This window comes from Coturnix japonica, chromosome 2, assembly GCF_054131305.1.
Source record: "Coturnix japonica strain WE chromosome 2, WE-NBRP24, whole genome shotgun sequence".
In the NCBI taxonomy this organism is placed as follows: Eukaryota; Metazoa; Chordata; class Aves; order Galliformes; family Phasianidae; genus Coturnix; species Coturnix japonica.
In genome coordinates, this window is record NC_140664.1 from 75848304 (window position 1) to 75874296 (window position 25993).

At 43.0% G+C, this 25993-nt stretch overlaps 1 protein-coding gene across 4 annotated transcripts; it reads right to left on the minus strand.

Annotated features, from left to right (window-relative positions):
- Positions 1 to 6275: 6275 nt before the first annotated feature.
- On the minus strand, positions 6276 to 22997 carry RIPK1 (receptor interacting serine/threonine kinase 1). Of its 4 annotated transcripts, none has more exons than XM_015854646.3 (13): positions 22889 to 22997; positions 22036 to 22137; positions 20377 to 20588; positions 19407 to 19560; positions 18798 to 18935; positions 16237 to 16465; positions 15280 to 15429; positions 13963 to 14039; positions 12117 to 12204; positions 10740 to 11285; positions 9594 to 9665; positions 8673 to 8825; positions 6276 to 7512 (listed from the first exon to the last, which is right to left on the minus strand). In XM_015854646.3, the coding sequence occupies exons 3-13, from the start codon at positions 20526 to 20528 to the stop codon at positions 7226 to 7228; spliced, it is 2046 nt and encodes a 681-aa protein (XP_015710132.2). In that variant the 5' UTR covers positions 20529 to 20588; positions 22036 to 22137; positions 22889 to 22997; the 3' UTR covers positions 6276 to 7225. The 4 variants fall into 4 exon arrangements, with proteins under 4 accessions (XP_015710132.2, XP_015710133.2, XP_085396408.1 ...); XM_015854647.3 differs by having other exon boundaries at positions 22029 to 22137; XM_085540282.1 differs by lacking the exon at positions 22036 to 22137.
- Between the last annotated feature and the right edge of the window lie 2996 nt (positions 22998 to 25993).

The following is a 25993-nucleotide window of genomic DNA, read 5'->3' on the forward strand; positions in this document are numbered from 1 at the left end:
GAGGGGCGGGGCGACATCAACCCTGAGGTAACGCGGCCGCTCAGTGACTCTCTGCGCATGCGAAGAACCGCCATAACCCGACAGGCTGGAGAGCTGGGCTCGGGTGAACCTAATGAGGTTCAACACGGCAAAGTGCAAGGTTTTGCACTTGGGCTGGAAGAACCACAGGCACCTGTACAGGCTGGGAGGAGTTGTCCTTGAGAGCAGCTCGGCAGAGAAAGACCTAGGGGTCCTGATAGATGAGAAACTTAACATGAGCCAGCAGTGCGCTCTGGCAGCCTGGAAAGCAAATGGGATCCTGGGCTCCATCAGGAGAGGGGTGGTCAGCAGGGATAGGGAGGTGATCGTCCCTCTCTACTCGGCTCTTGTGAGGCCCCATCTGGAGTACTGTGTCCAGGTGTGGAGCCCTCAGTACAAAAAAGACATGGAGATTTTGGAAAGGGTCCAGAGGAGGGTCACAAAGATGATCAGGGGGCTGGAGCACCTCCCCTATGAGGACAGGCTGAGGGAGTTGGGTTTGTTCAGCCTGGAGAAGAGAAGGTTGCGGGGTGACCTCATTGCAGCCTTTCAATACCTGAAGGGAACTTACACCCAGGAGGGGAGTAAACTCTTCGAAAGGGCTGACAATAGCAGGACACGGGGAAATGGTTTTAAGTTGAAAGAGGGAAGATTTAGGTTGGATGTTAGGGGGAAGTTCTTCACTAGGAGAGTGGTTAGGCCCTGGAACAGGCTGCCCAGGGAGGTTGTGGATGCCCCGTCCTTGGAGGTGTTCAAGACCAGGTTGGACGGGGCCCTGGGCAACCTGATCTAGTAAATGTGTATGTTTGGTGGCCCTGCCAGGCAGGGGGGTTGGAACTACATGATCCTTGAGGTCCCTTCCAACCCAGGTCATTCTGTGATTCTGTGATTCTGAGGTGGTTGAGTTGCCACCCCTGAATGTGTTTAAAATCTGTTTGGATGTGGTGCTCAGGGATGTGATTTAGCAGAGGGTTGTTAGCGTTAAGGTAGCGTGGTTAAGTTGTGGTCAGACTCGATGATCTTTAAGGTCTTTTCCAACCTGAATAATTCTATATTACTATATACGTATCCTCCAACCCACTGGGAGCTCAGTGGCTGTCCTGAGTGAAAAGTTGTCAGCCTTGCTCCAGTGCAGTTTGTTTGTATATAACCGACAATGCTTAGAGGTGAATGCCAGTCATAGCAAATGCCAGTGCGTAAAGAGATTAACTCAGCTGTGTGAGCATGCTGGTTTCGTTTATCCCCTCAGCAGATCAAACCATTTAAGATTAAGGTCTTTAGTGTAGCTAATTACGAGTAATCCACCCTCAAGACAAGCTGCCTTCACTCTTGCCCAATGGCATACACGGGACCCTGCAGTTTCCTTCCACTTTCAGAGGCCCGTTTTTGCTGTGTGTGTCACTGTTCTCACTTCCTTCTGGTGAAAGGTGGTGACAGCTGACTGTTGTGACACCACACACGCACACAAAGACATAGCTTGCTGTTTCACTACACAAACTGGTTTGTTTCTTTGGAACTCTCACATCAAAAGGGTTCCTATCTCACCTTTCACTGAGGGAGATGTCTCAGACTTTCTATATCTGATTTCATTCATGTGCAAATGCCTTTCAGCGACTAGTCTTACACATCCTCCTCCTACTATGGCTGAAGTAACTTGTCAGAACCTGTGGTGAAGAAGTGAGGGGTAAGGTAGAAAGCATTGAGTACAATGTAAGAGGAGAAAAGGGGTGGTTAGAAAGGTAAAGGCCCAACCTCCCACCAGATAAGAGAAGAGGGAGACGAGGAGGTTTATGTATCACTTAGGAATTAAGGTTTGTGTAGTTCTGGATCTGTTCACCACACTGTCATTGTGGTGAAAAGCAGGTGGGTGTGCTGCACTGTCTTTAATCACAGATCTGGGCCAAGTGAGTAATGAAAGCAACCATTCCTTTCCCATATGCTTGGGCTGTGCAACTCCTCTCTTAGGTTTTTGTGCCTTCTTTGGCCTAAAGAGAGAAAAGCAGAAACAGTTCTGGCAAAAACTTTTATTTTATTATTTTTTTTCCCCATGTATGTGGAAAAAATGACTTATTCCACAAAATATAACAAATGAGAGAGTGGAGAGAGATGCCATCTGGGTCCACAGAGCAGTGGCCCCAGCTGTGGAAGCAAGGCCAAAGCTGGATGCTGATGGAAGATAATCTGGGACCAAAATGAGTGGGAAGTTGTAGGGCAGAGCCCTTCCTTGCCCTACAAACTGCATTATTATATTATAGAACTGCTGAGTTCCTGGCTCCCTGTCACACAGAATCATAGAATCATTTGCTCAGGTTGGAAAATACCTTAAAGATCATGAAGTCCAACTGCAACCTACCCATAACACCCTAACAACTCTCTGCTAAATCATGGCCCTAAGCACCACATCCAAATAGATTTTACACACATCCAGGGATGATGACTCAACCACAGGGGGAAGCTGGCTCTGCACTTGATCAGGGCAATGATCATAGAATCATAGAATGGCCTGGGTTGAAAAGGACCGTAATGTTCATCTAGTTTCTATCCCCCTGCTTTGTGCAGGGTCACCAACCACCAGACCAGGCTGCCCAGAGCCACATCCAGCCTGGCCTTGAATGCCTCCAGGGATGGGGCAGCCACAACCTCTCTGGGCAACCTGTTCCCGTGCATCACCACCCTCTGAGTGAAAAAATTCCTCCCAAAATCCAACCTAAACCTCTCCTGTCTCAGTTTAAAACCATTCCCCCTTGTTCTATCACTATCCACCCATGTAAACAGCCGTTCCCCCTCCTAGTACTGGAAGGCCACAGCGAGGAAGAAGAGTAACATTCAGAAGATGGCTTTTGGTTTGCTTGTGGAAGAGGCTGTATGAATCTCTTTGCATTTATAAGAGGTGAACTTGGTGACCCAGATATTTCTTCTAGTCCTCCACTTAGCTCTTGTGACTTGAGATATGTGTGGGACGCACAGGAACTGCAAGCCACGGTTCAAAACCTAAGCAGTATTACTGACTCATTAAGGTGATTAGAGTGGATTTTTGTCTCAAACAACTCTCATCAGGAATCTCTGAGTTCTGTAAGCTTTAGTGCTTGTTATCCGATTGCATCTTAGTTCTGGTGCAAGTTAGCATCAGTACCAAAGAAATAAGGAAACTGTGCTATAGAGAAAGGAAGTGACCTACTTACAGTTATAAAGGAGTTGGAGAGCGGAGGGAAAGCCAGCATAAGTCAGGAGTTCTCTGACTCTTTCATTTTTAGGACAGCTTCCTCCAGCACAAAGGCAGCCTATGGACTTTATGCTAGACCCTGTGCTGATCATATCTTAGCGTGTGGGTATCATGCCTTTTGACTTGCCTGGGCCACACTGAGTGCAGAGGAATTGTCTTGGGACACATACAGAATATATAGTATGGTTAATGCGTACAAGTAACAAAACATTATATATATTTACTGTTATTAAAATTCAAAAATCAGCAACAAAAACATAAGACAAGTGGGATACAAGTCCCTCTTTTTTATCTACCATTGCCAGGGCACCATCAGAAGCTACACCAGATATATATAATGCCATGACAAACAAGTACTGATCTGTCCAGTTTTAGTTGAATGCTCTTCCTTCTTGTTCTTGTTACTGACCAGTGGATACACATCTGGTGCTGGGCCAAACTGAACCACTTGGCAGGGGAACCTGTATGTCAGGGCTTCAAGTGGTGGTTGATTGAGCACCTGCTGATGGAGTGTGGTTGCCCATGTGACCAGAGAGGGTGGACTGAAGGTGGAGCCACCCTGAGCTCATATAAAGGCCAGCCACTGAAGGGAGAGCTTCTCTTGGACCTAAGCTGTTTCTTTGTGAAGCAGTGCTGTATAGCCAGAGATCTCTTGCACCGAGTAGGTAAGTTCAGTTCTTTCTGTCCATGACTTTTGGCCTACCTGTGAATGCTTTGATATTGCTAAGAACCTGTCAGAAGCAATTTTGCTTCTTTGTGAGCAGAACAGATACCTAGAGGGTTTTAGAAGCTAGCGAAGAAAGCCCTTTATAGTAGTAGGAGCTGTTAGTTGTCCCTGCTTTCACTGGATGATCTTTCCTACTTTGTTTGCCTTTAGATCCCTCTGGCCATGTACAAGGCTGGGCATATTTCAGAAACTTGAAGGTTCTTGCTATTTTTCATGTGGCTCTAAGGCTGAACTAAGGCCTTTGTTGTAGTGTAATGAAGAAAAAAAGAAAATTAATGCAGTTAAAAACAGAGTTTATTTAATGCCACGTAATCAGTCGGGGCCAAATTCAAGAGTATTGCCTCTGTTTGGATAAGTGGCCACAGGAAGAGGGAACGAAGTGTTGTCAGCCCACTTCAAGTCCGGGTATCAAACATTTGCAACAGTGTCTTCTCTGAGTTTTTCATTCTGTACCACTAATTGGTATTATTAAACAGCTATTTTAGAAGCAGTAAAAGTCGGGGGAGGTGCTTAGCTGTTTTGTGCGCTGTTAATGGACATATAGTAACAAAATTTACCAATGAAATTGCTGTAGATACATTGTATTCCTCTGGGTATTTAAGAATTTCACCATATCAGCTTCTTTGTAACAATCACTGAGGCTGAGGGAGTTGGGTTTGTTCAGCCTGGAGAAGAGAAGGCTGCGGAGTGACCTCATTGCAGCCTTTCAATACCTGAAGGGAACCTACACCCAGGAGGGGAGTAAACTCTTCAAAAGGGCTGACAATAGCAGGACACGGGGAAATGGTTTTAAGTTGAAAGAAGGAAGATTTAGGTTGGATGTTAAGGGGAAGTTCTTCACTAGGAGAGTGGTTAGGCCCTGGAACAGGCTGCCCAGGGAGGTTGTGGATGCCCCGTCCTTGGAGGTGTTCAAGGCCAGGTTGGACGGGGCCCTGGGCAACCTGATCTAGTAAAGGTGTATGTTTGGTGGCCCTGCCAGGCAGGGGGGTTGGAACTACATGATCCTTGAGGTCCCTTCCAACCCGGGTCATTCTGTGATTCTGTGAATCACTGTAGCTACAGGATGGAGGCTGCACTTCATTGACCACATGCTAGTAGACAGTTCTTTCTTTGTCTCCACTAGGAGCTCCTAGACTTGCTGCCTAGAGTGAAAAAGAAAGCAAATATAAATAATAGCAAGGAACATAATCTTGAATTAGTCCTTCTGCCATAGCTCAAAAAGTCCTTGAATTTCAGTCTGAGGATGGTGCTAACTCTCTTCCTTGGGCCTTCACCCATTTAACCTTGCACAGAGACCTATAGCTTTATTTTTTACTATCTACGTCTAAAGAGAGATGTCCAGTAGTAGTTTAAAGACATCAAGAAGATTTACAAATTCCCTAGGTAGTCTATTCCAGTAGTTAATTAACCAGTTAATTAAATATGTATTAATTCTAATTTCAGTGTGCCTGGCTGCAGCTTCCAGCCACTGGGTGCTATTATGTGGCTTTTCACAATACCGAAGAATTTATAATGCTTTGTACTCTGCCCAGGAATCTGTGATTGACTTCTGTAAACAGTACATTAAAAGATTTTCTTGTAGCTCCCACTTCTTTTCTATACCATCCACAAAGCAAACTGAATGCTGAGCGCTAGTGTTAGGATTGGACTTGCCAGTATTAAAGCTTAAATGAACATCTGTCTCCCACATCCCAGTTCAAAGATCTTTGCCTACTCTATGCCTGTTGTACTGAGTTGTTTTACATCTTTTGTTGTCACAGTTACTTCAGAATGTAAGGTCTCGGCTTGCTTTCATTAATAAAGTGTGATTCCAGTTTGATTTTACCTTTACTAAAATAGTGGCTGCTGTATCCTACAGAACTCTTCCAATGCTTCCCAGTACGTCTTATATGTGGTGAGACAGTCCTTGCTTACATGATTCCTAAGAATGATTTAATATTTTCAAGGTTAAATGAATTTGTTATCCTGGCAGCAAGCTACTCTTTGCCAGCTCACCTCAGCACCCAAAGTGCATTTTAATTAACTGCATAATTTAATGCAGCCTAGGAGTTTTAGTAACTAGTAATACTCTTAGTCATATAGTAAGCAGAATGGGTCTTCTGTCCTGTAATAATAAAGCACTTTCCCCTTCCCAAAGCTCTCAGGTTTCCCAAGTCTTTATTTTGGATTGCATAATGATTGTTTTTTCCATATTATAAACCAGAGATCACTTGTGTAAAGTCTTCTCTACCAAGCAACGTTAAATCTAATGCAATGTTAACCTGTGAAAGAAGATTACTTTATCCATTACACACTTCTTCAACAACATCAAAAATCATTCTTGCTTTTATTCACACTTCTATTCAGGATAGTTCAAGATATACAATGAACATTATAAAAAGATTAAAAAATAATAGCACGTTAACTTAGAGCGGTCTGAGATAGTAGTAGCTTTGTAAGTACTGGAGAAATTTAAGGGTTGATTTTGCTTCAAAACAGTGAGCCAGTCTTTCATGTTTGTACTGATCCATTGGTATTGCTGAAATGACATACCTTCTGTTCAGAACCAAAGTTTGGTTCATCATGTTTAAACAGACTAGGAACTTAGTATAACTTATCTTCCTTGAATCAATATTATTAATGCCTTTGTCTAATGTTTCAGCCTGGAGAAGAGGAGGCCCAGGGGAGACCTTATAGCTCTCTATAACTTCCTGAAGGGAGGTTGTAGTGAGCTGGGGGTCGGCCTTTTCTCTCATGTAGGCAGTGATAGAACTAGAGGGAATGGTTCCAAGCTGTGCCAGGGCAGATTCAGGCTGGACATTAGGAAGTATTACTTCTCAGAAAGGGTAGTCAGGCATTGGAATGCACTGCCCAGGGAGGTGGTAGACCACCTGACCATGGGAGTGTTCAAGAAATGTTTGGATGTTGTGTTGATGAATATGATTTAGTCGGGAAGTATTGGTAATGGTTGGACTAGATGATCTTCTAGGTCTTTTCCAACCTTGATAATTCTGCGATTCTGTTTGGAAAAATCTTTGTTTTTAATTTTCCCTCCCAGAAGGAAAATATCAAATTTTAGCATCTGGAAGACCTCATTATCTTGACACAAGTTTTTCTGAGTTGCTGGAGGTATTCACTGAAAACTGCTTGGCAGAAAAATCCATTCCAAAGAGGAAAAGTGTGCAAAAAGCTCCAGAAAGTCTGTTCAGAATGATTTGTTATTAGAAAGTCTTCAGGTAAAAATATCCCGTGTTCCTCCCTCTCCAGCATCAGTCAATTTACTCCTCATTCATTTGCATCAAGGCATCAAGGAGATCTAGTCTTTGGCAGCCAAAGAGGGCTCTGGCAATTTTTCCAACTGTTGTACCTTTGGAGCCTTCTCTCATTTCCCACTTACTCAGCATTTGGTAAACTTTTTCTTTTAGTCCGTATCGTTCATAGTCGTGATCAATTTCATCAATTTCAGAGTTGCTGAAGCCTAATTTACGGGCACAGTGCATCCACTGTTTAGCCAACTTTTCTCTCACCAGATCCATCTGTTTCTCAGTCAAGACAGTATTATTGTCTGAAGAAGAAGGAAAAAAAAGTATAAGTAAATAACATTATTTAACATTCCTTCTGCTCCCCACTCTATGTCTGTATGGGAAATCACCGCTTGAACCTCTGATTAATTAGCTGAGGCAAGTATTGGGTCAGCTGTGGGAGCACAGGTGAGAGTAATGTAGCTGTGCTCCCAGAAGGGCTGGACTTCGACTCCACCTCCTCTGAGACCTCATTTAAGGGCTGACCACCACTGAGGCAGCATCTCTTGGAGATTGCTCCCCAGTGGAGACTGCCTCAGCTTTCTGGTCAAGGCATTGACACTGGTGAGTTTTCTTTACTAATAACCTTTGACTATTTACCACCATCTTGGTCAACATCTTTATATTAGCCACCCTTACATATGTCAATTGTCCTTTCCAAAGTATTTGCAATATCCTGAGGTAGAACTTTAGTGACAGGATCAAAAGTGGAGGTGATATTACCTAATGAATACCACAAAAGAAGCTCACAGTCGGAACATGTGTTCACAAGTCGGTTGGGAGACTTGCTTTTTTTCCCCGAGTCTACTTAAGTTTGTTACTGAAACACTTGCCAAATTCACAAGCTCTTTCCTAAAGTCCTTGTGTAGCTGACTGATGTTTATATGTGATCTCTTTTATATTCTAGGACTCTGTTACTCTGTTTACTTAGGAATAAAAGAGTAGTTAATCCAATATTGACTTAAAGAAATTTTAAAAAAAATCTTCCAAATTCTACCCTAATAGAATACTTAGGTGAGAACCATCAATCCCAGCCTCACTTCTATCAGTTTTAGCATTGCTATTCCTCTACATGTGTATTTGGATCTGGTGTTTCATGAAGCCAAAAAAGAAATAAGATACACAGTATTACAGAACAGCACTGGCACAGGTCTTTAAATCACAGTCTTGTGCGGGTTGGAAGGGACCTTAGAGATCATCGAGTCCAACCCCTGGGATTTGAGCCTCCTGTGTAGCAGAGCGGCACTTCTACCACTTGCGCCACAGGGGGATTTGAACCCAGGCCTCAGGTGTTGCAGCGCGGCATTCCTACCACTGCGCCACTGGAGTACTGTGCTACTGTGTAGAAAAGGAGTCACAGAGCAGCTAAGTTGTACTGTTCTCACTGAGGATAATACACTGAAGCCAGGGAGATGTATCTTACCAAATATACCCGTTGATTCATAGTATGAGTAAGATGCTTCTGTAGCAACAGGAGAAGTGCTGGTGTGTTGTTTCTGCTCTTCAATCTTCATGTGATTGTGGGATCCAATTTGAATTCTAGAGCTGTTAGTTATGTTGTACATGACTGAATCTTCTGTGTAAGGAAATTAATAGAGTTTCATAAATATCTGCATGCAAATAAAAAATTGAAGCAGTGCTGTATGAAGGGTGAGGATGAAGGTTTTGATAATCAAGGGAGTGATTAAATTCTTGTATTTAACATAGAAATAGTAGAATTGTTTGAGTTGGAAGAGACCCTTAAAAGTCATCTAGTCAGACTCCCCTGCAGTGCACAGGCAATCAGGAATGTATTTTAATGTAGTGTGACACAGCTGTGCTCTACTGAAAGTCAGTGTTACTCTATCCCATACCAAAATGCCCTAGACAAAGGACAGGACAAAACTCGAGGGGTTTAAGGTAGCTGAACTTTAAAGACCTGTGCTCCAAGGTAGGCTGATTAGAATGATCCTTTTGATTTACATTAAAGATGATGACATCCTTGATCAAGCAAATATAAATATGTATATACAGGTAATTGTAGAGACAGAAATTAGTTTTGCTTAGTTATATAACTTCTGCTATATTTAAAGCTCTTGGATGAGTTGTTTCAAGATCACAGAATTGTAGGTGTTGGAAGGGACCTCTAGAGAACATCGAGTCCAACCCCCCTGCCAAAGCAGGCTCCCCAAACCACGTCACACAGGTAGGCGTCCAGGTGGGTCTTGAATATGTCCAGAGAAGGAGACTCCACCACCCCCCTGGGCAGCCTGATGATGAAGATGCTGAAGCTTTTTTCTGCACTGATCGTAATGCAATGCATAAACTGTTGGCTACCAAGACAAACAAAGGCTACAGCATTTACCTCTGGTTATTGGAGTTGCAGGAGGATAATATGTGAAAGTTCCCCTTGTGAAAGAGGCGGAAACCTTGATACCTAAAGAGAGAGGAAATGCCAGAAGTGTTATGGAAATTAAAAAAAACAAATCTACAAGTACTGCTGTTATTTGTACAGTGTGCATAGCGCTCTTAAATACAAAAAGACAGCAAGTTTTTTAACAAACAGGACTTTATCTCCTTAAATAACTCTGAAGCAGTTACCCTTATTGTGGTTTTGCTTATGGACTGATAGCCTTCGTGATCCTTGGATCCCAGTGAGAACAACAGGATTCCACATGGGTGTATGAACACCTGCCTGGCAGAAAGCAGCACAGGATCACAGCGTAGACACAGATATTACTGCCTCCAAGCCAAGAAGGCTGCCGAGCACACTGCTATTTACTGCTGAGACTGCTCATGGTTTGTTAGCATGTTAGTTGTGACCAGCTGTAGCTGGGGATGCCACCGTATCTTCTGTTGGTAGCAATAATGTCCTGCAGAGATGTAACTTCCTGTCTGATGTAGTAATGGATTTGGATGCGCTCAGATGAGCTCTCACAGTTTGTGACTGGGCAGTAAGAGTGACTGGGTTATGGTCACCAAATAAGACAATAGAAGAACTGCAGTGCAGGTCTTCTGCATCTGCCTGATGCCTGCTATGATATTGTATGTTGCCTCCCTACAATAACTGCTTCCACTCGTTACTGACACTCACTGTTCTCTTCGTTTTCTCCATACCTTTCTATTCCACAGTTCACTAGCAAACTGTAAGGGCATCTCTGTGTTAGCACTGAGCAGTGTTCTCTGGAGAAACCAGTTAAGAGCTTTAGTTCCTTGTTAGCTCCCTGAACTCTTAACTTGCTGCAAATCAAGCTTAAATATCTCTTTTCTGAAATGCTACACGCACACACATGAGAAAAGTTCCATTTTTGCGCACACAGCCTGTGGTGTGAATGTTACATTATGTGAGTCAAAAATACTCCTTAGTTTTCCAAGTGTGATTAGTAAGAGCTCTTGGTTTTGTTAGCTGCTGCAGTATTATCCACTGTCTGCTATTATTAAGGCTGCTTTGTCTTTAGAGGAAAAAACACATTTTCAGAAACACAGGAGTTAAGAGGAGGAAGAATCTCACCTGTATCCACATCTGCATTCTTTTGTTGCTGGTTTATGCTGTTCTGTGCCCCCAGGTTTGGGCGAGATTCCGGCACAGGAGTTTTGCTTAGGCTAAAGGCACTTGTTGAACATGGATCATAGCGATCTTCAGTGTTTCCTGTTAGGAGACTGTTAACGTTTGGCCCATAAAAATTTTCTAAATTTCCCTGAGTTGGTATTGCAGCTTGTTTCGGCCAAAACCAAGGGTTAGTGTTTGATCCTATATTTTCAGCTTTGTAATACAGTTCACCCCACTGAGGAACAGAAGGCAGCTTTGCAAATGGATCATTGGAAACTTTAGGTCTCGTTTCTCTCTCTCTCATTTCAGGGCTGTACGGTGGAGCTACTGATTTATCCATCCGGCTGCCATATGCGTGGTAGTCGTATTCACGTTCAAGTTTTCTTTCAAGATTGTCAGGGGATGTAAACGAAGTCTCACAGCTCTCAACAGGCTGGTTCTCAGGGTAGGCAGCAAACAAGGCTTCATTAATCTGACCCTGAGAGCTGTGTAGAGAATTAGGTTGATCTGAAAGGGAGAAAAATGAAGTATTTGAAATAGATTCTATTGCAAGTATATAACCAGTGGTGACATTAGATTCTATTAATTTATTTTTAATACTATGGTAAATTATAAAAGATGAAACTGTAGCATCACTTCCAGCATAAACTGTTTTATGTAATACTTCCCTTTCTGGGAAGTGTCACTGAATTATGCCTAGGAAAGCAGTGTCTGAATTCACTGTGTATTCTGCATATATCGACACCAGGTTCTTAGTCACTGAAACAACAGGTTCCCAGCAGCACTCATAGGGTCTAATTTACTACCAAGTCTTGACTTCATTAACTGGTATTTAACCAGTGTAAGACCAGAGTATAACCAGATGGAAGATAGAACTCACTGTAATTGGCGTTACTTAATGCAACACAAATAATTTGTCACTGAAGTCATATCTGCAAAAGATTATGTAGAAATCCTATCTGGAGATGTCACAAAAAAAAAAAAAAGCACAAAAGCATCTGTAATCTGTAGTCTTACATTATTATTTTTGCTAGGGAAATGTACCTACGCTACTTTAAAAGTACAGCAATTGGCCTGCCTTACTAGGTCCAATAGTTCTACTTCTGTTATGGCAAACGTAGCTTTGGTGAAGGTTTATCGGTTGCCTGTTATAGTTCCAAGTTACTTGCTTAATAAAATCTTTACAGTGGTGTGGGCAAAGTTAGTAGGATTTGACTTCTACTGGATTTTAGAAGTACTGAATGATTGAGTCTCTCCATAGCTACAAAAGGGGCAACTTTATCTTTAGCAGAGTACATGCCAGGATGATGTGCTAGTTATGCAACTTGGAACACCCACCTATTTGGCCATTGCTGGTATCTACTACAGCATCTATTTGAAGGGATTTCATCCTCTGCAGCAGTTCTTCTGACTTGGGCCACATTTCCTACATGTAAGAAAAGAGCATATGGTCAAGTTATAGGTAAAAGCTTAACGAGAGGAAGCACCTATAGAGTAGAAAACACATCCTTATACTGAAGTCACCTGGGTGAACAGATTCCATCAATCTTACAGAGGACAGAGCCTTGCAGAAAATAGCTGCTGCTTTGCTACAGATGGGCAAAATCTTATCTTCAGTGAAAGGAGGAAGAACTGTAATGCAACTGTAGTAATTCTGAGCTGGCCAGAGAACACCATTTACCTAAATGAGTATAAGTTTAATCGGTACATAGGGATACATTTCATAATTAATGTCTCTCCTAAGGTCTTAGCAAAGAAGCTGATAACTGTGAGCTAGATAAGTGTATAGTGACTTGAAAACTAGTTGAATAACTGGATCCAGAGGGTAGTGTTCAGTAATTTGAAGTCTAGTTTGAGGCTTGAAACTATCAGTGTGCCCCATGTGTCATCACTGAGTCCAATCCTGTTCAAAATCTCCATTAATGATCCAGAAGGACATGAGTAGGATGGAGAAATGAGCTGACTTGAACCTCATGAAGGTTGATAAAAGGGAATGCTAAATTCTGAACCTAAGGAGGAATAAATCCATGCACCAATATATACTAGGGGCTGATTGGCTGGAAGGAACTCTGCAGAAAAGGACCTGGGAGTCCCAGTGGATGTCAAATTGAGTGCAAACTAGCAATACACCCTTAAAGTGAGGAAGGCTGATATTGCTCTGGTGCCTTGTCACTAGGTCTAGGGAGATGAACCCTCTTCTCTACTCAGGGTTCATCTAGAGTGCTGTGTTCAGTTCTGAGCCCCTGCAGTATAACAGCCAACAGAGAAGGTCCAGATAAGATGACTAAGGGACTGGAGCATCTTTCTTGTGAGAGAGAGGCTGAGAGAGCTGGGATGGGTTAGCATGGAGATGAGGAGGATCAGGAAATCATGTCAGTGTGTATAAATATCTGATGACATGGTGTAAAGAAGATGGATTCTTTTCAGTGGTGCTCAGTGACAGGACAAGAGGTGGTGGGAACAAATGGAACCACAAGAGGTTCTGTCTGAATGTCAGAAAGTGGTAGCACCTCAAGCCAGACAAGGAAGAGAAACCAACTTACGCACTAAGGAAAAATAACTGATTTCAAATAAAAACGGGAACTATTCTTATTGCTGTTGTGTAGCTCCTGCTTTCAAGCAGGCTGGGAATTTACAAGCAATAAAGTTTTGGAGTTTTATAAGGTTTTTGTCTAGGCTCTTCTAGTTCTTCTAGGCTGTTGTGGGCAACCTTGACCACAATGGTACTCATCTATCCCCATAGTCTGTCATCTGCACACCTTATGAGACAGCTCCTTTGGTTGCTGATCAAGGTGTAAATTGAGGCATGTCCCAATATAGTAGATCCCTGTATTATTCCAATTGTTCCTGTTCTCCAGGTGAGGTAGGGCCTGCTAACCACTACCCTCTAGGACCATCTGTTTTTAACCCATCTGGCTGTCTACCCGTCCAGATGGTAACATCTAATCCTGGACAAAGGAATATTTGGGGAGACAGTGCTGAAAATCTTCCTGAAGTTGAGGTAAATGATGTACAGTGTTCTCCCCTCATTCACAAATCCATCCATTTTTACACTGAAGGAAATCAGGTTGGTCAGGCATGAGCAGAGCTGGGGTGAATCTGGCAGTAACTGGGGATGTGTCATGGCATGGTTGGGAAACTGACACTTTAACACTTAGGAAATAATACCAAACAAATTACTCACTTCTATCTTCTTCAGATCGTCGTCAATATTTTTTTCTAGATTTTGATGGTAAAAGGGCACGTACTTGTTACTAACTTCTGCAAAAAATAAATAAATAAATAAAAATAATAATAAAAAAAAAAATATATATATATATATACACAAAAAAGGAGAACTAGATGAAGGTGGTTTTCAGTAGAAAATAAGTAACTTGTACTGTTAACAGCCTTGATGTACAAGAAGTCAATCGAGATTTCAGCCTGGAGAAGAGGAGGTTGTGGGGTGACCTCATTGCAGTCTTTCAATACCTGAAGGGAACCTACACCCAGGAGGGGAGTAAACTCTTCAAAAGGGCTGACAATAGCAGGACACGGGGAAATGGTTTTAAGTTAAAAGAGGGGAGATTTAGGTTGGATGTTAGGGGAAAGTTCTTCACTAGGAGAGTGGTTAGGCCCTGGAACAGGCTGCCCAGGGAGGTTGTGGATGCCCCGTTCTTGGAGGTGTTCAAGGCCAGGTTGGACGGGGCCCTGGGCAACCTGATGTAGTAAATGTGTATGTTTGGTGGCCCTGCCAGGCAGGGGGGTTGGAACTACATGATCCTTGAGGTCCCTTCCAACCCGGGTGATTCTGTGATTTTATATCAAGTCAGAAACAGTAATGGGAAAGTTAAACGCACATGACTTGTTTAGCCTTAGTGTAGTTAAAAAGAATAAGATTATTTCTATGGATTTTTTTGGTTCTCTTATTGCTTTTTAGAAGGAAAGTGATCTGTGGCTGAAGTACCTTCCCTTGCCTGCCAAAATAAACAGTAAGACCTGCATTCAGGTATTGAATAAATAGCTACTCTACTTCTACTAAAAATGGAATTACTCAAAGAATCTACAAACATCACTGCAGGTTAAATACAGAAACAGTTGATTTGTTTCTCCATGTCTATATGCTTCCTATGAATATTGATTCTGCTGCATATGAAGCTCTAGGTGCCTCTGCATAAATCCTAACTCCCTATTTCCTATAACATGCAGTTTTTCTTTTTTGGGACTTCTATTGTGACAGAGAGAAAAGGCAAAAGGAAATGAGGAATACCAGCTTATTTATGTTGTATATTTAATGACTACTCTTATTTCCACCCTTCTTCCCCCCTCGCCCCCCCACCTGCCACCTTCTGTCAGACCATTCAATTCAGGCTTTTACTAACTTCAGTTGTTTTGGATTCTGGGCTTTACTGGGCATCTGAGTTGGTCACTTTATTTCCTAACTGAGAATTAATTCATGTTTGCTGCATTGTAAACTATTGATGGGCACATAACAAAAATAATCCCCCCAGTTATGTCTTACCTGCGAAGGTTGGTCGATTCTCTACCTCCTGCTCCCAGCATTGTTTCATTATGTCGATAATTTCCTTTGGACATTCCTTAATGATTTCTTCTATGTCTGGTCTGTTTCCACGCATGATTCCAAAGTAAACATGGTTTACATTTATACAATCTGAAAAATTAAAGTTCCAGATCAGGTTCTGATCATGGTTTTTTTCTCTCCCTCAAAGTCACAGCTTTGCAGGTAAAAAGGAACAGCTGAAGCAACAGCCTGTATATTTATGGATACATACATGAAGATTTCAAAGAAAGATATCCGAGTTACAGATAGAAATTTGAGAGATTTGTAAATCTGAACCCGGTTCCCTAACTCCTGTACATTAGAGACCTAAGATTAATGGATGTTTTTACAAATGTGTGCTACGTGAGGGTGACACATCTAGATTTGTAGAACCCGAATCTCAGTTATGCTCCGTGCTAGGTCAGAGCACAGAGATAGTCGCATAGGCACTGTTTAGACAGTTAGCAGAACAAAACAAACATTCAGAATGATAAACACTGCTCTGGAATTCCATGGTCTGCTCCCACTTTTCTACATGTATGCATGTTTAGCATTACACAGCTGAGAAACAATAACTGGCTGCAGGCACGCTTAGCCCATGTTAGGAAACAGCATACATGGGAGTTTCCATCCTGGCCTGCTAAGGCTTGTCTAATTTCTGCCACTGAGTGCAGGTTTACATGCATTCTATATGTTTGAACTTGGGCTTATGACTATTTCAAGTGCAACTGGGTTATTCCTGATCACATTTAAAAGGAATGATGCAACCAATGCCTATAAGTGGCCATGAGATGTAAAACTGGGGCTATGCTTGGGCACAAGCAACATAATCCACAATTGTTAACTCTGTAATTTTAAATGCTTAGCATTTATAACTTAATTCTGTAATCTAGTCTAGTCTTTTTCCAAGTAACTTACTCTCATATGGTTCTTTGTTAGCAAAAATTGCCCAGATTACAATGCCAAAGCTGTAAATATCTGATTTCTCCACAGGTTTTACATTAACACTCTCTAAGTGCTCTGGGGCCATATAGAAAAGGGTCCCAGCATTGTTCTGGGAAGCGCTCTTGATTTTCTTCTGTCGGGAAGTCTCTTCTGTGGTCAGCCTGCTCCAGTGCTTAAAGGAAGCAACACCAAGATCTGCAATCTTTAAAAAATAAACAAATAATTAAAATGTCAGAGCTGGTGCTGTGAGGAAAAGGAGATAAAAAAATCATTCATGCAGTGCGTGATAACAGTTGCTGGTAGAAACTGCAAAAATGTAACTAAAGAGAAGGAAGCAAAATGCTTTACTTTATTCATAGCATAATAGAATATCCACAAAAGCAGCAGCTAAGATTGAGGGATAATCTATGAGAAACACATACATCCATACCTCCCCCTTTCCATTTAGAATCCATTTAACACAATCCCCGTTAAGCCTTTCTACAAAAAAAGGAGAGGAATTAGATCTAAAGTGATAAAATGTGTGCTATAAGAGACGTGGAAAAAGGACAGCATGAAACAAAGCCAGAGTATTTGGGTACTGTGCACTGGACACCATGATGCTACTGAAACCTTAGGATGCTGTTTTATGACAGCTGGACTAATGGCTGGTGGTGAACAAAGTAATTTTACCCTCCTTTTCTCACAGCCTCCTCTCATGTGCTCCCTTGTCTTATTATGGTCCTGCAGTGGCAGGGCATGTAGTGCAAGACACTCAACCAGCTCCCTGACAGAAGGGAAAAAATCCTCCTGCATTTTCAGTTTCCTAGAATGGCTGTTTCCTATTATAGATATTAGCAACGTTAAACACATCTGAGCAGACAGATCATTCAACAGCTGCCTTACGTGAGACTTTTGGTCAAACTGCTAAGTCTGATCTGATTGGGAATTTGATCCTGGGCTCCAGTTTGGTCTGCCATACATTGTGATAATCTAATTCATGTCTGTCTGTATAAGCAGTCTGAAACGCCCCAAACCATCCAATTTACCTTTAAAGTGGATAAAGAGGTGGTGGGTTTGTTGTTGGTTTTTTGTTTTGGTAAACAAAACAAAACTCTACAAGCTTATCTCTCTTTTCTGCAAGCTGCTCATACTGCACTATGACTTGCTAGTATCTTAACCTTGTCAAATTATTTCTGATTTATGTGTGAGAAGTATCAAATGACAGAGTTTTCTTCACAACATTCTACTCACTAGTTTCACAGAATCACAGAATCACAGAATTATCAAGGTTGGAAAAGACCTAGAAGATCATCTAGTCCAACCATTACCAATACTTCCAGGCTAAATCGTATTCCTCAGCACCACATCCAAGCGTTTCTTGAACACTCCCATGGTCGGTGACTCCACCACCTCCCTGGGCAGTGCATTCTAATGCCTGACTACTCTTTCCGAGAAGTAATACTTCCTAATGTCCAGCCTGAAACTGCCCTGCTGCAGCTTGAAACCATTCCCTCTAGTTCTGTCACTGATCACACGAGAGAAGAGGCCAACCCCCAGCTCACTACAACCCCCCTTCAGGAAGTTATAGAGAGCAATAAGGTCTCCCCTGAGCCTCCTCTTCTCCAGGCTGAACAATCCCAGCTCTCTCAGCCGCTCCTCGTAAGGCCTGTGCTCCAGACCCCTCACCAGCTTTGTAGCCCTCCTCTGAACACGTTTCAGGGCCACAATGTCTTTCTTGCAGTGAGGGGCCCAAAACTGAACACAGTACTCAAGGTGCGGCCGCACCAATGCTGAGTACAGGGGGACAATTACCTCCCTGTTCCTGCTAGTAACACTGTTTTTGATGCAAGCCAGGATGCCGCTGGCCTACTTTTCCTATTGCAATGAACTGATTATCTCAGTAACTCACCTTGAGCAGGACAACTGATGAGGACTGCTGCAAATTGTACTCAGGTTTATTGAGCAGTTGGCTCTATATGCACACATCTGGATCCAAAAGCCCCCTGAATTTAACAGAAGGACTTTGGAACTGGTTTATAGATCATTCTCTGTAGTAGTCTCCTGCTGATTTATTTATTTACTTATTTGTTTATTTCTGTAGCTCCTGGCTGTCATTTAAAAATGATGACTAAGGGAAAAAAGAGAGAGAGAGACAAAAGAGGAAAAGATAATAAGGAGAAGAAGAAAAAGGAGTTAGAGACAGGATGAGAAATTGCAGCAATAAAGGACAACAGATGTGATCCTTAAGAAACCTTTAGATTCAAACTGTGGGTGCTAAAGTTTGCTCTTTTTTCTCTTTAGCTGTTTCATTATTCACTAATTCTCACTAATATTATTCAACTTTTAAATGCCTGCAGTGAATTCTTTTTCCCCCATAGACAGGGGGAAGATTACGCAAATCTCAGGTGCAGAGCTTGCGTAGGTCACTGCTCATATTTCCTTAGCGATAGCTCAGTGAAATACAGAAGAGTTCATCTACCAATCAGCAATACCATCCGAATGCAGACAGAATGCAAATTATCAGCATTCTCCATTTTTACTTTAACACGCACCTTAATGTGGAAGTCTTTATCCACAAGGATGTTTTCTGGTTTCAGATCTTTGTGTACTAAGCCTTGCTCGTGTAGATAAAGCATTCCTTCTATGATCTCCAGGATGAAACGCCCTTTCACTGACAAAGGTACTGGGAGCTGAAATGAAAGAAAACCACCTGGTAAAGAATGCTATTACAACCATCAAATAAGAAACAGTATTTAACCAATTTTGTTTCTCAGTCTTACGATTGCCTCTGTTTAAGACAGGCTAGGAAATGAACTAAAGGTCCTTCCTGAATCTGAATTATTCCATTATGGTAGTTTTAGAGTCACTCCATATTTACAAAAGCACTCTTAATTAAGAAAATTCTTCAGATCTACAAATATTTCTACCCCATTAACTCTGAACCTACAACTGTGGTTTGTTCCTCTGCAATGCACAGGAAAGCCAAAGCTGCATTCTGCTTTTACAACCTGCCATCTCTAGAGCAGGAAAGGTGCTGCTGGCCCTTTAATAGAGAATCAGAAACTAAAAGGAGTAGATCCTCTGGTGATGGCAAAAACATCCTGTCCCTTTCAACCATCAACTGAAAGGAGCAGCAAGGAATGAAGCAATTGACTGCTTACTTTTTGGAGCACTTTCATCATGTTGCCCCGGTGCACATATTCCATCACGAGTGAGTAGTTTCCATCTTCCAAAATTACACCTAGTAGTTTTACCACACGGTCGTGCTGCAGCTTGCGCATAATCCTTCCTTCTTCAAGGAGGGAAGCATTACATCTGCAAAAAAGATAAAGCAAAATAAAGACTCGAGTTATTCACCCTCACTCAAATTAGAACATGGGCTTTTGTCTTTCTCTAGTAGATGACTCAAGGGAGAGTTTTATGATGGTTAGGACTATGAGGAAGTAGAGATAGAACGTGACCTGAATCCATTGAAATCAACAGCTATTTCAGTCCCTAAATTAAGTCAGTGGGTTTAGCTCACAGTCCTTCTCAGAAGAGAGAGCTGCATTCTTGGTATCATAACTGTAGGCTTGGCATGCTGCCGACAGACAGTGTCTGTTCAGTTCCTAGTGGTCATCTACAGTTGGGACAACTATATTGAAAACTGATCAGCAAGCTTGAAAGTAACACGTCCATTGAGTTCCTGCATCTGCTTAGGTGTGCAAGACTTAACAATTTACAGCAGAGCACACCTTGCAAAATAAAACAAATCAAAACTAAACCAAACCAACAAACATGGAGGCATTCAAGGCCAGGCTGGTTGTGGCTCTGGGCAGCCTGGTCTGGTGGTTGGTGACCCTGCACATAGCAGGGGGGTTGAAACTAGATGATCATTGTGGTCCTTTTCAACTCAGGCCATTCTATGATTGTATGAACTTGAGAACTCTACTGTAATGAGTTAAAACTGCAGAAAATGTGGCTAATGAAGGAAAAGTGAAAATGTGAAGGAAAGCTGCTAATACTGTATTAGGAGTGTTTTCACCCAGCATCTCCAGGATTCAAAGATCTACAATTACAAACTTGTATACAGATTTATCTCCATTGAATTTAGAGGACTCATTAGACTGAAAGAACTAATCCTTAACTTACTCAGTGCGCTGGGGTCCTGTGTACACTGTTTTTAATACTACATATCCATGTGTCCTGTGACGACATAACAAAATCTTTCCGTATCCTCCAGCATCTAATTGTTGTTTGTCAAGCAAATCCTCTGTGCTCATGTGGATGTCATCCAGTGACATGTTTGCAGGCTTTGCGGCTTAGCAGTCAAAAGGAAATGAAGTACTCTAGCGGTTCTGGATCTATAGGAAAGAGGAAAAGAAAGTGTCATTATTCAGCATTTAGCTGTTCCACTAAATCAGCCTCTATGTAAGGAGAGCAATGCTGGTGTATACACTCTTGTAACTCCTCCGAACTAGCTGCATTTCAAAGGGCCTCGATGTGAAACTGAAGATTCTGTTGTTCTCTTATACGATCAGACCTTAAGATCACAAACGATGTATTCTGTCAATCCATTAGTTAGATTAAATTGATGTTAAATTCACCTGATTGCTGCAGAGTACTGTTAATAACAATAATGTGTTCTTATCCATATAATATGTAATGGGTTGGTAGTGTCGTACATCAAGCTTCGCTTGCAAAAACTGAGAACCTGAAAAACCAAGAGCCACAGCTCTAAAGGCAAGTTGTTCATAGCAATTCTGAGGGGCAGTTTACTTTCTATATTGCTTGAATTTGGGTCTGCCAGGTGCCTAGATACTTATAAGTATCTTATAACTCTAATAAGTAACTCTTATAAGTAACTTATAACTCTAAGCTACATCTCAGGCATCTTTGCAAACTCAGCTTCCAAGACTCTGCTTGAAGCTTAAAACAAAGGCAAGTTTTCTCTGGATGATGAAAGAGAACTCAACTTTTGCAGAAATCTCCTTTGCCCAGCTGCCTCAATTTAAGGAGACAAACAGTGGCAAGGACTGTGGTGGGGATATAAGGCAATACTTTCGTCCCCATCCCTTAGGGAAAGAAAAAGATGAAGAAATGATGAAGGCTTGCAGTAACTCCTAAATAAACCAAGAACTTGGGGGAGCCTTGAAATGGGTAGGCAAGTCACCCCAGTGAATACCCAAATGATTTTAAGCTTTTGATAAAGCTGCAGCACTCTCACCTGACGTGTCTCTCAGGAGGTAAAACCTGAAAAGAAGGCTCCACAGCCTACCCCAAGTGCACATCAGTAACCCACAAGCTCTGCTTTTCCATCCTGAACTCTCACCTTAATCATGTTATGTCACGTAAAGGAAAAGTTTTCTAACAAAAGGCAAAGTCCAAGAGACCAGAAGGGTTGTGCAGTTGCAGTTTACATATCCATAGTTTTGGTTTCGGTTAGACATTAGGAGGAAGTTTTTCACACAGGGGGTGGTGACGCACTGGAACAGGTTGCCCAAGGAGGTTGTGGATGCCCCATCCCTGGAAGCATTCAAGGCCAGGCTGGATGTGGCTCTGGGCAGCCTGGTCTGGTGGTTGGTGACCCTGCACATAGCAGGGAGATGAAACTGTGCTCCTTTTCAACGCAGGCCAATCTACCATTCTATGATCCATAGTAAGTTATGCACGCTAGCGGTAATTTCACATCTGAGTAGTAACTCATACAAGAATTGCACGTACTGCTCTTCTGAATGCAAATTACATATGTAGGTGTATTTAAAGACTGCTTATTTCAGTATGCTAACTAACGAGATACTAACTTGTTACCTGGGAGTGTCAGATAATGCGGAACTCAAGGAGGAGGGCTCAGGTCCATTCAAAGCTTACTTCTTATTGAGATACATGGCGATTCAGATGTATCCTTAGCACCTGCGATACATCAATACACACATTAAGTGCCTGTGATTGAGAGAAAAGTTTTGTAGTTCAGCTCAGCCTGACCTTACAGAAGCCCAGTACACTCCTGTCAGTGCCTCGTAGCTCTATCTGCGACTCTCATAACCCACTCAGCTCAAACCCTTCTACTCTGCTTAGTTTTTTTCTTTTTCTCTATGGTGTTTTTTCACTGAGGACCATTTACTTCTTTACTTTTGGAAACTGCAAAGACAATACGTGTTGCACGAGCAGTCTCTAGAGGGGAGTCCATGGGAATGCACGGAGAAGCCAAACTAAAGGAAGCAAAGACAGTAACGACAGTGCGTTCTGGTAAAAGAGCAGAGGCAGATGGGGAAATGGAGAGCAGAGGGTCTGCCCGACGCTTTGCAGCAGCACAGTTGTATCACCGTCGCTTTATAAGCGGTCACAAAGACACGCATCCCTCCGCGGTACACAGCACGGACGGGCTCCGGCCTACTTCTCGTTTCGGCTCCTCCCGGCTGCTTCCTGCCCGCCGGTCCCCGTCGGGCCGCCTCCCCGAGCGGCCCGGTGCCCCTTCTCTTGTGCCGCACACCCTCTCCTCGCCTCGCCCGGGGCTGTCAACCCGGCGGGCACCGGGGCCGGCCCGGGAGCTGCGAACCGGCGCCGGTATCGCCACCCACAAGACGGGAGCGGTGCGGGACTTTCGGTTTCAGCAGGGCACTCGGCTGCCCGGCCCGCTCTCCCTCGATCCGTCGAGCCTTACCGTGGCTACGGGCTCCGTCCTGCCGCCTCGCCGACCCCTGCCGAGCCCCGCAGCCCGGCGGCGGAGGTATTACCGCACCCGCGTTCCGCCGCTGCGCCTGCTCGGAAGTGAAGGAGGCGGCTCGGGCTGCGGCTGTCGCTCCGTCGGCTCTTGCGCAGGGTAGCCGGGGCTGAGCGAAAGTCACACACCCTCCGACGGGAAGCGGCAGCGCGGGCCTGGCGGGGCAGGGGTGCCGCTGAGTCGCTGAGGTTGGAGAAGCGCGTTACTTCGTTGCGGCATCGGTGCTTAAAAGGCAGCTTAGTGTGGAGGATACATGATGCAGCCGCAGAAATACATAACCTAAAAGGACCGGCGTAAAGCATCCGGTCCATTCAGCTCTACGGAGGTCAGGTGTGTCCTGCCTGCTTCTGTCCAACTTTGTTGTTATACTAACAGCAAGGAAGACTGCACAACTTCGTAATGCGTTCTATTCTTTTCATTAGGAAAGCTATTCTAAAATAGAAATAATGGCTAATGTAGCGTCTTCGCATAAGACCAATCCCTAAATCACAGTTTGTTCAGTGAAACAATAACTACCTTTCCCATTCTAGGGCATTCTTGCACTCTTCACTGTGCTGAGTGGCTCAGCACTAACAGAACAGCAGGAGCAGGCCCATGTGGGAGGTAACAGCAGCCCACAGCTTATGTTTAAGGGAGGGTGTCTTTCTACAGCTGGAGAGCAAGCTCTAGAAGTGTGATGAAGCATCCCAGTAAGTGATCTAGTAGCCTGTTTCTGTTCCCTGGTGGAAGCTGAGGGCCAAGACTATTGCAGATGAAAAAGAAACACAATGGCCAGGGTGGGGTTGTTTAATTCTATGCTAAACCCTACAGTGAGTTTCCTTGATGAGGTTCCTTTGCTGTGAAGACTTCTGAGGCGATGTCTGTATCAATCCTATGCCTGTCTCTTGCAAACAAAATGATCATACTCCCTTCAGTATTGCAAACCTTTTGATGTTTATGTGAGTATACTGGTGTGTAATGCTGGCATATCATGGAACTCTGGCCCTCTGCAAGTACAGAAGTTGACCTTTATCCCTTTCTGAGATGGTCATCAAGGAATCCGAATTTTTTAAACCACTGGTGCATCCTTATTTGCCCTTTTAGAGAAAGAGGCAATCTGACTTGTACCTTCTGTTTACCCTTAAATATCTTTATGGATGATCCAACACTAAGTTGGGAGGGTGTGCTGATCTGCCTGAGAGTAGGAAAGCCCTACAGAGGGATCTAGATAGGCTGGATTGGTGGTCTGAGGCCAGTTGTTCAGCAAGACCAAGGGCCATGTCTTGCACTTTGATCGCAACATCCCCATACATCCTTACAGGCTTGGTGCAGAGTGACTGGAAAGCTGCCCATCAGAAAAGGACCTGGAGAAGTGCAAGAAATGTGCAGGTATGACACTGAGAGTTGGGTTTAGTAGACATGCTTGTGATGGATTGGCAGTCGGACTAGATGATCTTAGAGGTCTTTCCAACTTTAATGATCTATGATAACAATGATGATAGCAATGGAATTGGCGTGTGCCTAGTGCATCCCTGTTTTCAACTAATTCTGGATTGACTAGAATGGAAACAGCCACAGGTGTTTAATGCTCTGGCAGCTCTGAATGGAAGGGCTGTTAACACTGATAGTAATTCAGAGGCTTAGGGCAGCCTCGTTGAGATGACAAATTAAGTTTAAGGTAGTTTGAGGACAGGAGTTTCTTGGTAGCCCATATTGTGAAGGGTTGTAAAGAAGGCTGTACTAAAACCCACAGTCCAGAGATTCTGAGATGGTGTAGCAATGAAATAAAGCAAAACTTAATTCAGACATATAACTGGGGTGAAGTCATAGATTAGCATTTATTTGCTGGTTTTCAAGAGCTCAGTGTTGACAGTTATGACACCCCTTCTTAAAACGAGTAGGGAAAAGAAACTGATCCAGCAATGCAATCTGAATTTACACAGAAATCTCTCAATTGTGACTGAGAAGAAAGGAAGGCTATCCCACAGTGGGCAATAACCAAGATTACCTGGAACAGATTCCCATCTTATTAATCTTCAAAATAAAATGAGATCACAGTAAGTTTGTGCCGTACTGGAAAAGGGACTTTTCAATGGAAACTGGATTTCCTTCCTTTCTATTTGTGACTGTGGTTAGCTCAGAGGCTTTCTTTTCTGTGTCTCACGTGCTTTAGGAGCTGTGTAGGGACCAGCATATTGGTGGGATGTGAGCTTGGTGGCACTGTGGCTGCCCATGATTGCAGGCTCCATGGGGATCCCTCACATTGAATGTTCCCAGCTCTGGAGTCAATGCTGAGACATTAATTCTGGGCTCAGCACCCTTCCCAGGATGCTGTACAAAGGGATGATCAGTGGACAATACCCTAAGCAGGTATTTGTCTGTAATCTTTCTTTCTGTAATCTACCTTTTAATCTAAAGCTGAAGCATTATCTGATCTAATTGATCCCACTGCTGTCCTGCAGCTGTCAAGATATTATGTTGTGCTGTTGATTTTAACAAGGAGAGGTCATGATATTTAGATACCTTTGGCCCATCCATTCCTCAGCAAGTTCTGTTGTATTTCCCTGACACCATAGGGCAGAGGAAGAAGCAACCGTGCAACAGTCAGCACTGAGGTGTGGAAAAGGGGCTGTATCCCCTCAGGGAGCACAAGTGCAGAGTGTGATGAGGCACTACTGTTGTTTGTGACTGAATGCAGCCAAAATTGCTTGTTGTAGTTAAGTTCAGAAGATCTTCCACGATCCTCCCTGGATGCTGAGGTGTGGCCCAGCAGCAGCTGTAAGTGTAGAGAATATTAAGAGGATTTACTTTCACTCGGACTTTATATTGAGTTCCACTAAAGGCTGGCCTGGAAAGCCTCCAGGGAAGGGGCATCCACATCCTCACTGGGTCTTTGTAATGACTCACCTAATTTAAAAGAAAACACCACAAAAATTTCAAGCTTTGTTTTTAAGTATATTAATTCCCTTAGAATGACAAGACAGTGTCTGGCACAGAAACTTAAACATCACCACAAACTTCAATTATTTGCTTTCCTTTTGTGTATGTAAGGTCAAATACTTCAGC

Coding starts and splice junctions, on each gene's coding strand:
- RIPK1 (XM_085540282.1), bottom strand. CDS start 20,528: ATGTCACTGGATGACATCCACATGAGCACAGAGGATTTGCTTGACAAA. Junction 11,286..12,116: donor TACCAGCAATGGCCAAATAG/GTGGGTGTTCCA, acceptor TCTCCCTTTCAG/ATCAACCTAATTCTCTACAC. Junction 9,666..10,739: donor GAATGCAGATGTGGATACAG/GTGAGATTCTTC, acceptor CTCTCTCTTTAG/GTATCAAGGTTTCCGCCTCT.